The 13,418-nt window shown below is 42.7% G+C and overlaps 1 protein-coding gene across 3 annotated transcripts in view; it reads right to left on the bottom strand.

Moving 5' to 3' along the window:
* Positions 1 to 11,862, bottom strand: part of TGFA (transforming growth factor alpha) — a 107,374-nt gene extending 95,512 nt beyond the window's left edge. The window contains exon 1 of one of the 3 annotated variants that reach the window (XM_010361903.2): positions 11,543 to 11,862. In XM_010361903.2, the coding sequence (XP_010360205.2) occupies positions 11,543 to 11,582 (40 nt within the window). In that variant the 5' untranslated portion in view covers positions 11,583 to 11,862. Of the gene's footprint in view, positions 1 to 10,998; positions 11,454 to 11,542 lie in introns of those variants that run through there. The other 2 variants (XM_010361904.2, XM_010361901.2) reach the window with 2 other exon arrangements.
* Between the last annotated feature and the right edge of the window lie 1,556 nt (positions 11,863 to 13,418).

Genomic DNA, 13,418 nt, shown 5'->3' on the forward strand with positions numbered 1-13,418 from the left:
AAATAATTTTAAAATGATGATAATAACTCAGCAGCAAGAATTTTCATTTCAGGTTTGAATATTTAAAAGTTTAAAGCAATCTATATCTCCATCAATAAGGGATGGATTAATAAGTGATAGAGTTGTATAACAGAATATATCCTAGCCATTAAAAATTAATAGTTTATAGATATATTTATATATGTTTGCCACAGAAAGATTTTCCCCACATACTGTAAGCAAAAAGCAGATTTTAAAACAGAATCTAGCAATCTTGTGAAGGGAAAAAAATGACTATACAAATATCTGTATCCTTGCCCAGAAAGAAGGCTGGCAGGACACCTGGTAGTTAAACCTAGTAAGAGGATGTGTCTGGTGAGTCAATCTGGGGGTGTTTTTACACCGTTTGCAGATTCTGATTTCTGCTTCATTTTGGGAAGACAATGTGCAGGATTGAACTGAGCCTGGTGGAAAAGGAGCCTGTCGTGAAGAGCTCACACAGGGAGATGGCAGCAGAGGATGCCTGTGTTCTCCGTGTTCTACGAATGAGAAGAGGCCAGCCCAGGGGCGTGCTTGTTTCGAGGGTTTTCTTTGTTGGGGGAGGAGAGTGCTTGATGAGATTCAGAGAGAGCCCAAATCCAGAAGGATTCTCCATCTGTGTGATCTATGAGTTTACCTCACATTCCTAAAAACTGCTCAGGCTCCAGTCTTGCTTTCACTCCAGTTCAGGGACCTATGATTCATCCCTGAAACCCTAATTATAACACCCGAGGTCTGCTATGTGCAAAACACATCTGTCATTGTTGAAATTTGCTGGCAGGGAGTGTGTACAGCACGCAGACCGGCCTGATGATGCGAGCCTCCATCGCAAATTTAAAACCCAGAAACCATCCCAAAGTGAGAAGGGTTCCAGCCCAAAGTTTTCAACTGCGCTCACTGACAAATAAGATGGACAGGTTATGCACACCATAATTCATATCGCAATTCCTCAGGGCTGCTGCCGTGGCGGAAGTTACAGATCTTAAGCTGTCAATCAAAAAATATATATCTCATAAATTTGAGTTTTCCTTGTTAGTTGCTAAGAACTGGGAGAGGGAAGGGAGGAAAGTATGTAATTGCAAACCCCTTGTTTATCAACTTCAGCCGCTTTTGTGTGACCACATTACCTGAACTATTTAGCCCGTTAATCTCTTCTGCCTCTTGGAAGTACAGTAATTACAAAGAGAATGCCTCAGACCTGGCGAGAGATGACAAAAAAGAGTAAAGGTACATCTATCCTCTCAGTGCCCAGGAGAATTGTTTACCGACCTCATTCAAACTCAGAGTAAAACCCCCAAGGAACCCAAGCTGAAGATATGGTCTCATTGTAAGAATCTACTATTTTAACCTAGAAGTACTGACTTTAAAAACAAGACAGAAAATAAACAAAAAACAACCAGCCAACAATAAATTCTCTCACATAAGCATTGGTTGTGCACCTAATGGGCACGATGGTAAATTTGGAGGTTTTTAAAGTGTATTTGGAGGTTTTTAAGCTTTTTAAAGTTTAACAAAGCATCAAGATGCTGCTTAGCAGCCTCAGCTACAAATTACAATGTCATATACTCTCCAAGTCAGAACTGGCATTGCTATAACAACTGTGGTATATGCATGTATGCAAACAAACTACAAATAACCTGGGCTTATGGGAACACTGTTACTTATGAAACTTTTCCTTCAATTTTATTTGAAAGAAGGGTATTTGCACTTTGGGAGGCCGAGGCGGGCAGATCATTTAAGGTCAGGAGTTCGAGACCAGCCTGGCCAACATGATGAAACCCTGTCTCTACTAAAAATACAAAAATTTGCTGGGCGTAGTGGCAGGTGCCCATAATCCCAGGTACTTGGGAGGCTGAAGCAGGAGAATCGCTTGAACCCGGGAGGCGAGGTTGCAGTGAGTGGAGATCACGCCATTGCACTCCAGCCTGGGTAACAAGAGTGAAACTCGGCCTAAAAAAAAAATAAATAAAAACAAAAAATAAAAGAAAGGTTTTTTCCCCCCTAAATATCATCAAGAAAAACAAACTTTAAAATATGTCTTATCTTGGGGGCCTTGGTACTTACTTTATTTCACATTTGTTAAAGTCTTATTAACTAGGCTTGGCACGGTGGCTCATGCCTGTAATCCCAGCACTTCGGGAGGCTGAGGCAGGTGGATCTCTTAAGTCCAGGAGTTTGAGACCAGTCTGGCCAACACGGTGAAACCCCGTCTTTACTAACGAATACAAAAATTAGCTGGGCATGCATGGTACACAGCTGTAATTCCAGCTACTTGGGAGGCTAAGCAGAATTGCTTGAACCCAGGAGACAGAGGTTACAGTAAGCTGAGATCACGCCACTTCACTCTAGCCTGGGCAACAGAAAGAGACTCTGTCTCAAAAAAAAAAAAAAAAAAAAAAAAAAAAAAAAAAAAAAAAAAATTACATTAACTGGGGCCACAGATACAAAAAAAAGTGTCTTTAATTAAAAGGAGTTCATTTATAAATCTATGCTAAAATTTTAGAAATTTGAGTTGAATAGACTGTGAAGAAAATATACAATTACCAAAACTGACTCAAAAAGTAGCAAATGTGAACTGACCACTAAAAAGGGAGCAGGCCAGAAGCTTCATAGCAATTTCTTTGAAGCTTTCACAAAACTTGGTTTCCCTGATACTTCAACTGGCAGAACACAACAAAGATGAGATGCTTTAAAGTTTATTTTATAAAGCTGACATAATATTGATATCAAAATCTAAAAAAGAAAACAAAGCCCCAAATACTTTATAATGGATGGGATCTAGCAGTATATACAGAGAATAATACCACACAGCCAAGAAGAGTTTCTTTCAAGAATTTAAAGGTGGCTTTAACATAATTGAGTCAATCGATGTCCTCAAAACATTTGGGGAAAAAACCCCACACATATCGCCTCCTGCTTTAAAAAACTAACAAAACAAAAATGACAACTCTTTTAGTAAATTATGATGAGAAACATATTTTAACATCATAAAGAATATATGTGTATATATACGTATATATAATCAAAAAGTCAGCTTCATGCTTAACTGTTAAATGCACAAACATTATCTGTAAAGCCATGAAAAATACAAGGAAATCTACTGCCTTTTAAGAAACCATGCTCTTAAAGTCCTCTATAAGAAGATATTAAAATATAAATAATTTAATATTTAATAAAAGATTAAGATATTTAATAAGAGATTAAAATATTAAAAGGAAGGAGGCAAAGTTATTATTATTTAAGCTTAAATGATCATCCACCTAGAAAACCTAAAGAGGATCAACTGAAGGACTATTAGAATTAACAAAACTCATTAAGATATAAATATGAATATAAATAAGATATAAATATGAAATTTGTAGAATAAATGAGTGAACAAATTCACAGTAAGGGCAAAAATACAAAATAATAGAACCAAACTGATATTCCATAAACAGATTCCAATACTTAAGAATTTAGCATATGAAAATAAGCCAGGCGCAGAAAGATAAACTTCACATGTTCTCACTTATTCATGGCAGCTAACAATGAAAACAGTTGAACTCATGGAGACAGAGTAGAATGATGGTTACCAGAGGCTGGAAAGGGTAGTGGGTGGTGTGGGAGTAGAGGTGGTTAAAGGGTACAAAAAATAGTTAGAAAGAATAAGATCTAGTATTTGATAGCAGAACAGAGGACTATAGTCAATAATAATTTAATTTTATATTTTAAAATAGCTAAAAGAGTATAACCGGATTGTTTGTATCACAAGGGATAAATGCTTGAGGTCACAGATGCTCCATTTACCTTGATGTGTTTATTACGCATTGCATGTCTATATATCAAAATATCTCATGTGTCCTGTGAATATATATACCTACTATGTATCCACAATAATTAAAAATTGTAAAAATGTTGGAAGGAGACTTTAAAGAAGAAGAAAGCATAGTGTGTCTCATTTGAAACTGCTAGTAAGGCAGAACTGAGATTTGAATCCAGAGTCTGTGAGAATCCAAGTCTTGTGTGCTTAGTTCCTACGCGACAGTATGCCCCATTTCTTATCATTTTACAGAGAAACGATTTTAGTTGTTTAAAAAAAACCCAGAATTTGTCATATGAAGAAAATGGAATTTCAAACCACAGGGGGAAGAGTAGATTATTCCATAAATAGCATTTGAGACTAATAATTGGTTGACTGTTTAAAAAAATGAAAATGAGTTACATCTCACAACATACTCTAGAAAAATTATAGATAAAATATTACAACATATGAGACCACTAAAGAATTCTAAGAAAAAAAGAAAATATTGACTGTATCTTGGAATAAGAAAAGGTTTTTCTAAATATATAAGTAACGGTAGAAAGCTAATGGGGAAGATGTATAGTTTCTGCTACATAAAAATAAAAACCTTAGGTATGTCAAAACACCATAAACAAAACAGTAAAAGATAAAAAATAAATGGGGGAAAATACTTGCAATATATGATTGAAAAGGGATTATAATTCTTTTCATATAAAGTGTTATTATAAAACTCCAAGAAAAGGATGCTCAATCAATAAGGAAAACGTTTTTAAAGGTTAAGATGCAAGTAGCAAAACGACAAATGTCCAACCAATTTACTGACCCTAACAAATACTAAATACGAAAACTGGGCTGAGTTCGTTTTTCTCCAATCAACTTGGTAAATGTTAAATCTAACTTACAGTGTTATGGAAGAGTCAAGAAAGTGAGAGAAAAGGCCAATTTCTAGAAATTTATTCTAAATATTAAAAGCTGTGCCAAACATTTATGTACAAGAATGTCTGTTGTATTACTTATCTTCTTTGACTTTGGGCACTATAGATTTAATATATACTTCTTATAAAAAATTAACCGATTCAGAGCAAGACACTCTACTATACATACAGTACTGGAACCTGCCCTTTTAAATTTAGTGTATTGTGAAAACCCTTCATTACTTTATTTTATTTTTATTTTTAATGTCAGCTTTTATTTTTAGATTCAGGGGTACATGTGCAGGTTTGTTACATGGGTATATCATGCAATTCTGTGACTTGGGGTACAATTCATTGTTACCCAGATAGTAAGCATGGTGCCGAATAGGTACCATGCTTTTCAACACTTGCTCCCTCCCTCCATCCCAATGAAAACCTTTTTTTTTTTTTTTGAGACAGGGCCAGGCTGGAGTGCAGTGGCTCAATCATGACTCACTGCAACCTTGACCTCCTGGGATCCAGTGATCCACCAGCCTCAGCCTCCCGAGTAAGTAGCTGGGACTACAGGCATGCGCTACCACACCCCGCTAATTTTTTTTTCTTTTTTTTTGCAGAGATTGGGGGGAGTGTTTCACTGGGAGCTGCAGAGTGGAGCTGTTCCTATTCGGCCATCTTTGATCCAGCCACGGCGGGAGTCTTACTATGTTGCTCAGGCTGGTCTTGAACTCTTAGGCTCAAGTGATCTGCCTGCCTCAGCCTCCCAATGTTTGTTGGCTGGTGTGGTGGCTCACGCCTGTAATCCCAGCACTTTGGGAGGCCGAAGCAGGCAGATTGCCTGAGGTCAGGAGTTCAAGACCAGCCTGGCCAACATGGAGAAACCCTATCTCTACTAAAAACTCAAAAATTATCTGGAAATCACTTAAACCTGGAAGGCAGAGGTTGCAGTGAGCCTAGATTGTGCCACTGCACCCCAGCCTGGGCAACAGAGCGAGGCTCCATCTAAAACAAACAAACAAACAAACAAACAAAAACACACACCAAAACACAAAAAACAACAACAAAAAACTATTATGAAAGATTAAGTTACAAAAACAAGTACATTAAACAGTGTGAACCCACTGGAATACAGATACGCTTTTAAAGAATACTTGCCCTATCTATATAATAGTGTAAGAATAGAATAAGAATAGACACTTATACTATCTATATAATAGATAATACAAGTATAATAGATATTATACTAACTATACAATAGATATCTATATCTACATAAAGATCAATAGTATACTATAAAGAATAGATCCATCAAGTTCTAAAACAAAAAATTAATTATCTTTCAGTGGTGGAAATACAGGTCATTAAAACACTCTCTTTCACTTGTCTTAATTTTCCAAGTGTTCTAGAGAAAAAAATATGTTTTTGCAATTGTGAAGACATTAAATTATAACCTATTTTTTAAAAACAATAAAACACCATCCTGAAGACTACCAGTATTAGTGATGCAAGACTTTATATGCAACCATCCTTGATTGTCATAATAAAAAAGTTTTCGGGATTAACATGAACACCACCAAGTGTTTGCCAACTGAGTACCTCAGAGTATCCTGCACTGAGTCCCCAAGAGGTCATCAAATGGTCCCTGCTGAGGCTCGGCCTGTGCTCAGAGGTGCCAAACACAGAGATGAGGAGGAAGAAGCCCTCAAATTGATAGAGGAGAGAGGTTAAGCACCAACCAACATTAAACCAAACCAGAACACAGTGGGGCCAGGGCTCTGCTACTGGGATTCCCAGCCGGAAAAGTTAACACATTCCAAGATGAAAACTGGTGAAGCAATGGCAGCCTGGTTGTTACAAAAAGGGGTTCCGTCTTGATGAAACCCTAACCAGCAAAAAACACTTCAAGGGTACAAACGCGAAGGTGAAGAAAACGGAAAGCCTTTCACAGTAAGGGAACAACAACAACAACAACAAAATTTAAAGCCAAAAGTGCTGGGCATAGAACTCACTTGACTAGGGGAGCAGCTCCATGTGAAACAAATTTCCTTCCTCTGACTTAGAGCACTAGCAAAATACATTACATTCCATCTCAATGAAACAAATTTGCTTCCTCTTAGAGCACTAGCAAAATACATTAAATTACATCTCAATAAACTTCCAACTTTTTCTAAGTCCAGGTAGCAACTGTTTATTTCTTCAGTCATACTCAGTACAACAAATGTGTAATCTTTAGCAGAATTTACCATTTTACCCAGTTTTTACCTAGATTTTTAGTGTTATTCTAAAGGGAATGTGCCTTGAACTTGAAGAGCTCCTAAGAGATGGTTTTGGTCATCTAGATTTCTGGCTTTCTTGAGTCTATGAAAGATTTTTATACTTGACATTTCCTAGGGGGAAGAAAAGGCTAAACAAAACCAAATGCCATCGTATAAGTCTCCCAATCTTCCTCTATCTAGGTGCAATCTTAAACATATTAGCCCTTTAGCAGAAAACTATGTTCATCTTTTTAAATTAGGTGATTAAAAATATATGAAATGGCAGCAAAAAAATGGTCAGCTTTTGGCAATCCAAAGGAAAAGGTGACATGATTAGTACTGGTAAGCTTAAGTTTAATAACTTAGGGTCGTTACATTTTCCATGGATAAAGAAGAAGAACACTTAAAATTAAGAGGTCTCAGCGAGAGGGCTAACTCTGTCCTAGTCAGCAAGACAGGCCTTAGAAGTGCCTTTAATAATAGCTTGTAAATTCACGGTGGCATTTACAAACGTCTGAACGTACTTTAGGTAAGATGCAATTGGTTAAGCCAAAAGTTTCCCTGACAGCAACCGACTGAAAAGCAGTGGTTCTCCAAGTGTCCCTTCTGCCCTCTCCCCATCAGCAACATAACTACACCTGGGAACTTGTTAGACAGGCAAAACTCCCACCCACAGAATCACAACTGCAGCAGAGAGGGCCTGGCAATCCATTTTAACCAGCCCTCCAGGTTATTCCAATGTAAGTCCTGCTGTAGAAGATACTACAGAGGTTTTGAGTATGACATCAAGCACAACATGCTTAATTCAGTGTGTACAAGCCATTTTCATTTCCGTTCACCAAACCTCCTCTTCCCGTTGCCCCTCACTTTTAGAGGGCAGTGCAAAGAGTAGGACTTTGTTCAAGACACACTTTCAAAAGGTCCTTAGATAGGCCTAATGGAAAAAGTCATCTATTTTTCATGTTACCACAGTAACAGTAACAAGAAGCATCATTTATTCCTATAAGAAAAGTCCCCATTGCAGGGGACATTGAGTATTTACAGAAGGATCACTTTATCCTGAGGAACCCAAAATCTGGAAAAGCAAATATGGAAAACTCAGCCTCCAAGGCTTCCATATTCACCTTTACAGCCCATGTTCTAAGCGCACACTCCCTAATTACGGCTGCCCAATACGGAAAACATGTGTCCTAGGAAAACCTCCACTGTCTACTCTGAAAGACATCACGTCCAGTATTAGAGAAAACGAATGTCTTATTTCAGTTCCCGTGCTGGTCCCTCGGTCCTGACTTAAACAGGGAAGGTGATCTATTTCGCCTCTGCCCATCCTTAATGCTACTTTGTGTCCTATGATATCATTCTTTAGGTCCACATTCAGTCCTTACTTATGGGAGTTGCCATAAAAATAATAAAGCTTATTTCTGGATTATAAAACCCATTTTTGTATCATAAAATCAATTGCATTTTGTGTGCAGTCCTTATTTTTTTTTCACAAATAGCTTCCATATTTACCATCTCATTTGAGTCTTACAACAGCTTATGAGGTGGGCACAGTTTTATTATTCCCACTTTACGGACGAGAAAACTGGAACTTAGTGCTAACCTCCATAAACAACTGATCGTTGAATATTAAAGAGGAGATACAAATGCTTTGCATAAAAAAATTAAAGAATTCATGATGTCTAAAAGAACCTCCAGATTTGCTTGAATTTGTCATCGGCCAAATAATATTCACCAGAAATTACCTAGGTAGGTTTTTAGGTTGGGTGATATTTTTCTAAGGAATGATAAAGAGCCTGGAGATGAGATAAATGAAAACCTACAAACTCTCCCAGTTATACAACTCATATAACCTGCAATGATGTCTGGAATTCTATGGGGTTCAAAGTAACAACGACAACGACGACGATGATGATGATGATGATGAGATTAAGCTCTTACTACATACCAGGTATATATATTTAATATATACATTAAATATATTCAACAACCCTGTTAATATCCCCATTTTGCAGGTGAGAAAAACAAGGCACAGAAAAGCTAAGTAACTTGCCCAAGATCACACATCTTGCTCCGTGAACACAGAGGAGGAAATGTAACTGGAAATGCCAAGCCCCTGTGCGGTCTGCCTGCCAGTGATGGAAACCTGACATGGGAGGGCAGCCACCACAGGAACCTGGGTTATGTTTCCAGTGTTGCCATGTGGGCAACAGTCTTCACATTCTCTTACTCAAAACATTAATCCATGCTCAGGTTCCAAGTAATCAAACATTAACTGAGACTCCTAACAGCCTGTTCCTTCTCAGACTAGGCCCACGAAGATTTCCTAGATCTTGGGTAACGATGGAACACTGGTTGATTCTCCTGGAACTGCCTTCAACTATTTAAGAAAAATCAGAGGGGAAAGCAGCTTTGGAGGAAATGTGCAAAGTAAAGCTATATGTGGGAGGCAGCAGTTCTAGTAAATGCACAGAACTCACAGCTCTGATTTTTCTTTTAAAGACATGTAAATAAAAAGGAGTCCTCACTGGTATAAATTACTCCTGCCTTTTTTTTTTCTCCACTTTTTTCAACTGCTCACATTTTGGAACTGTGTGAACCAGCTCTTACATATTGATCAATCTTTTAAAGTTTATGCATCATTTTCTTAAGGAAAGAAACAAAGATCAAGCTGAAAAGAATATTCAGGCAAAGGAGAAAAATCACACGATGAATGAATGCAGTCTTCGTGGGCGAGTATTCTGGGATGGCAGTGTGGGGTATAGGGACAACTTTCAAACACTTACTCAAATGTGCTTACCTTCGTCATTTCCTGCCTCTAATTTTTACCGAATAACCACCTTGAGATCCCAGGAATTCAATAGGAAACTCAATTGAACAGCAAGTTCCAGTGTATTCCATATAATCTCTCTTCAAGGCAAAGTCCCAAAACTGAGAGATGGGACTATAATCACCACAAGTTAGGTGACTTTTCATGTTCATATTCCTTCCACATTCTTTGACCATCCTGGTCCAACTACTTATTAATTGTGGACCCTGTGTGCTTTATTTCCTCTGCTATATAATGAGTATAATATTGATACCTTCTTTATCAGGTTGGTGTGAAAACTGCATGAATAAATGTAAAGCACGTGGACTGTGTCTGACACAGAGTAAAATGCTCGAATAGTGTCAGCTGTTATTATTACTACTACTTACTACTATTATTTGCAAAAACACTACAAGGGATAATTATATCCAGGAAGCTTCCCGTGTATCAGTAATGTTTTATTGCTTTTTCTAAAATTTAAATCAGAGCAACAGTCAATACACGCACACAAAAAAGGCAATTATTCAAAAAAGTGGGGGAAAAGCCTCCCATACCCATGTCACCTGCTGGTGAGTTTCAGGTAAGGGTGTAGCTGGGAGCATCCGGTTCCAAGACTGCCTTGTATTTCTCTTAGAGGATGCCTCCCCTTCTGCTGCGGTTTTTAATCAGCGTTTCTAGGGCAGGGTTGCAGGCGGGGTTGAGAACCCCCTGGAGTTGAACAGGGAGCTGGGTGAGGCTGCGGCTCTGAGCATTTCTGGGGAGGGGTTCCACGGCTTTCCACAGACTCTAACGACCCTGTAGCGAGCCGCATGCTATACAGGGTTAAACTCGGGGCATATCGAACGAACAATTCACTTCACCGAAAACTGTAGCAATAACCGGGACACCTGCACTGTTAATCAGCTATCTCAACACCAGAGAGAACCACCAGCACAAGGGGCAAGAGCTGGCCAGGCGGCGCGCGGCGCTGCGCCCTCACTGCGTCCGGACAGACCTGTGAACTTCACCGCCAAAGAACTCACCGCTCCGCAGACCCGACCCGGGAGAGGGGTTCAGCTTCCCCTCGCCTTCCCTATCCCTCCTTCATTGGCAAGGACATACTCAAAGGAAACTGGCAACGCTCCGTCTAGGGTTTCGCTCCTGCCCTGGGCTGACACCGAAACCACTTCTCCCAGGGAAGTTAATTAAAGGAACCATTAATCCGCACAAAAATCCAAAACCTACCCCCAAAGCTCAAGAGCTCTGAAAGGAGATTGAGGGCGCCTCTGCGGATCGTGAACATCTCTGCCTGTCGCTGGGGCTTAGGGGTGGGCAGGGGGTGCCAAAGGGGCGCAGGCAAGACCCGGCCAGAGCGTCAGACGCCGGCCCCCATTCCGAGGCGGCCCAGTCTACACGCCAGCGATGCCGGCTGAGCCGGGCTTGGAGGCGGCCAGGTAAGCAGGTAGGTGTAGGCATGTGTCTGAGCAGACACACAGCCGCGGTGGATTAAAGTTCAAGCCCGTTCACACTCCGCTTCCCCTTCCCAGGCGTTCTCAGGCACGGCCCAGGCAGCCACTTTCCCGGGGAAGCCTGGGCGCTCGACCGGACAGTCCCCTCTTTGTCATTCTTAATGACTCCCTTTGCCTCCCAGGCGCCAACCCATTGAGACTATTCGCTTCTCTCCACTCTCCCAGGCGGGCGCAGAAACCCCCGGAAAGGGGAGCTCGGCGGGGACCGAGGGAAGCAGGGTGTCACCGGGCGCAGGGGGCGCCGCAGCCAGCGTACGTACCCAGCGCGAACAGGGCGAGCTGTCCAGCCGAGGGGACCATTTTACGGGCGGGCGGGCAGCAGGCGCTCCAGCCTCCTGCCCTACCTGCGGTGCCCGAGTGGCGGAGCGGCGCCGCGGTGCGGGGGAAAAAGGCGCCGACCAGGCCTGCCCCCGGCGCGGGCGGGCGGAGGGAGGACCGAGCGACTCTCTGCTGGCACTGGCCCCGCAGCGCTGCCCGCCGGGCGGAAATAGGCGGCTACCGTCACCTCCTCGCCACTCGGCGACTGGGGCACGGCTGACCCCCGCCCGGATGAGGGTGCCCCCCAGAGGGCACAGAGGGTGGGGGTTTGGGGTAAGGGGCGGGGACGCTGAGTGCACCGAGCAGGGCGCGGGCTGCTGGGCGGGGCGACCTGGGATCCCAGAGCCTGGCGGCGGGAGCTGGGCACCCGGGCCAAGGAAAAGGCAGGAAGCGCCTGACTTCAGACACCACCCCCGACTGCCAGCGCCGCGCGGCAGCAGACTCCGGCGTGCGGGGTCGGCTCGCGCGGCGCAGCCGGATTGTCCTGGGCTGCAGTGGCGGCTTCCAGGCTCTAGGCGGCGCAGCGGAGCCGCCCGGGCGCCCGTTACCTACATCGAGGGGCCGCTCCTGGGGCATCTCTGGGGCGGGGAAGGCTGGAGGCTGCGGACACAGCCAGGAAAGGGACCCGCGAGTTTCGCCGGTCGCTTGCCAAGACTTGGCTCAAGGAGAGTGGTTCCCGAATCAATGAAGAATTTGTTAAACTAGGTTTCTCACCTGTGCCCCAGTCCCCATCAATTCTGGCAACGCCTGCCGCCTTACCTCCCAGGCAGGCCACATCGTAATGATCAGTCTTCTACTTCTGGCCTGGGGCTGATAAAAGATGGGTCTCTCTGACGAATCTGGTTATATAGCACCACCAGCTGAGGCCAAGAACCTGCTAGCCTGCCACCAAGTGTACCCCGAAAGAGGGGTATGTGGGCCCGAGTCACCTGGGTGGTCCTTTCAGGATTTGTGGCTCTGAGGTGGCCCCTGGTGCTGGAATTTGGGGATGTGGAGGGGATACAGGGAAAACATTCTGGGCAAAGAGTGGAAGATCCATAGGTTCCTTGGTGACCATCATGGGGACAGTACACCCGGGAGAGTCATGTTCTGCAGGTACCCAGAGTTCACGGACTGACCCTCTTCTCCTGCCTCCTCTGGCCTAGGTGCTCCGAGTAGATCCAATTTCCTTGGAGGTGGGGATGGGGGGTGTTGGACCTGGGGAATCTATTGCTGCTTACTTGGGGAGGCTCAGGCTCTCACCGTTGACTTTTGCCCAGTTTGTTTCATGTAAGTAGAGCAACCTAGTTTCAAGAAGGAAGCACCAGGCCATTGGTCTCAACATTTGGGCAGGAAGCACCAGTGTAAATCATTCCTTTCAATACATTTGTTGGAGCATACTTTGTTCTTTTAGGGTAACTCTTTTCCTTGGTCCATCCCATGTGTGTACAAGACACACATGCACTTCCTTTAGTAGGTTGTCCCTGACTCCCACTTCCTTCAGGTTGATCTTGACCTACTCTGGTGGTTTTCCTGTCTTCTCCCTAAACAAGTCTGCCTTGGCTACAGAAGGGGAGGAATCAGGGGTTCCCCCACCCTTCTCCTGTTCCCCAGGACTGAAGAAGGACCTGACTCCTTGCTTCCTCCTGGAACATGCAAATCAAGCTCAATGTGGCTGAGGGATGGCTGCCCAGCCGGCTGAGAGTCATGCTCAGCAGTTTCTGCATATCTGTCCCCTACCCCCAAAGTCAGAGGTGGAGGGAAGTAGCAGAATCAAGCCAATTTCCTTCATGATTGGAAAATATTTTAAATCCAGAGGTAACTTGCAGGCCAGGCACA

This window comes from Rhinopithecus roxellana, chromosome 17 (genome assembly GCF_007565055.1).
Source record: "Rhinopithecus roxellana isolate Shanxi Qingling chromosome 17, ASM756505v1, whole genome shotgun sequence".
NCBI classification, from domain to species: domain Eukaryota; kingdom Metazoa; phylum Chordata; class Mammalia; order Primates; family Cercopithecidae; genus Rhinopithecus; species Rhinopithecus roxellana.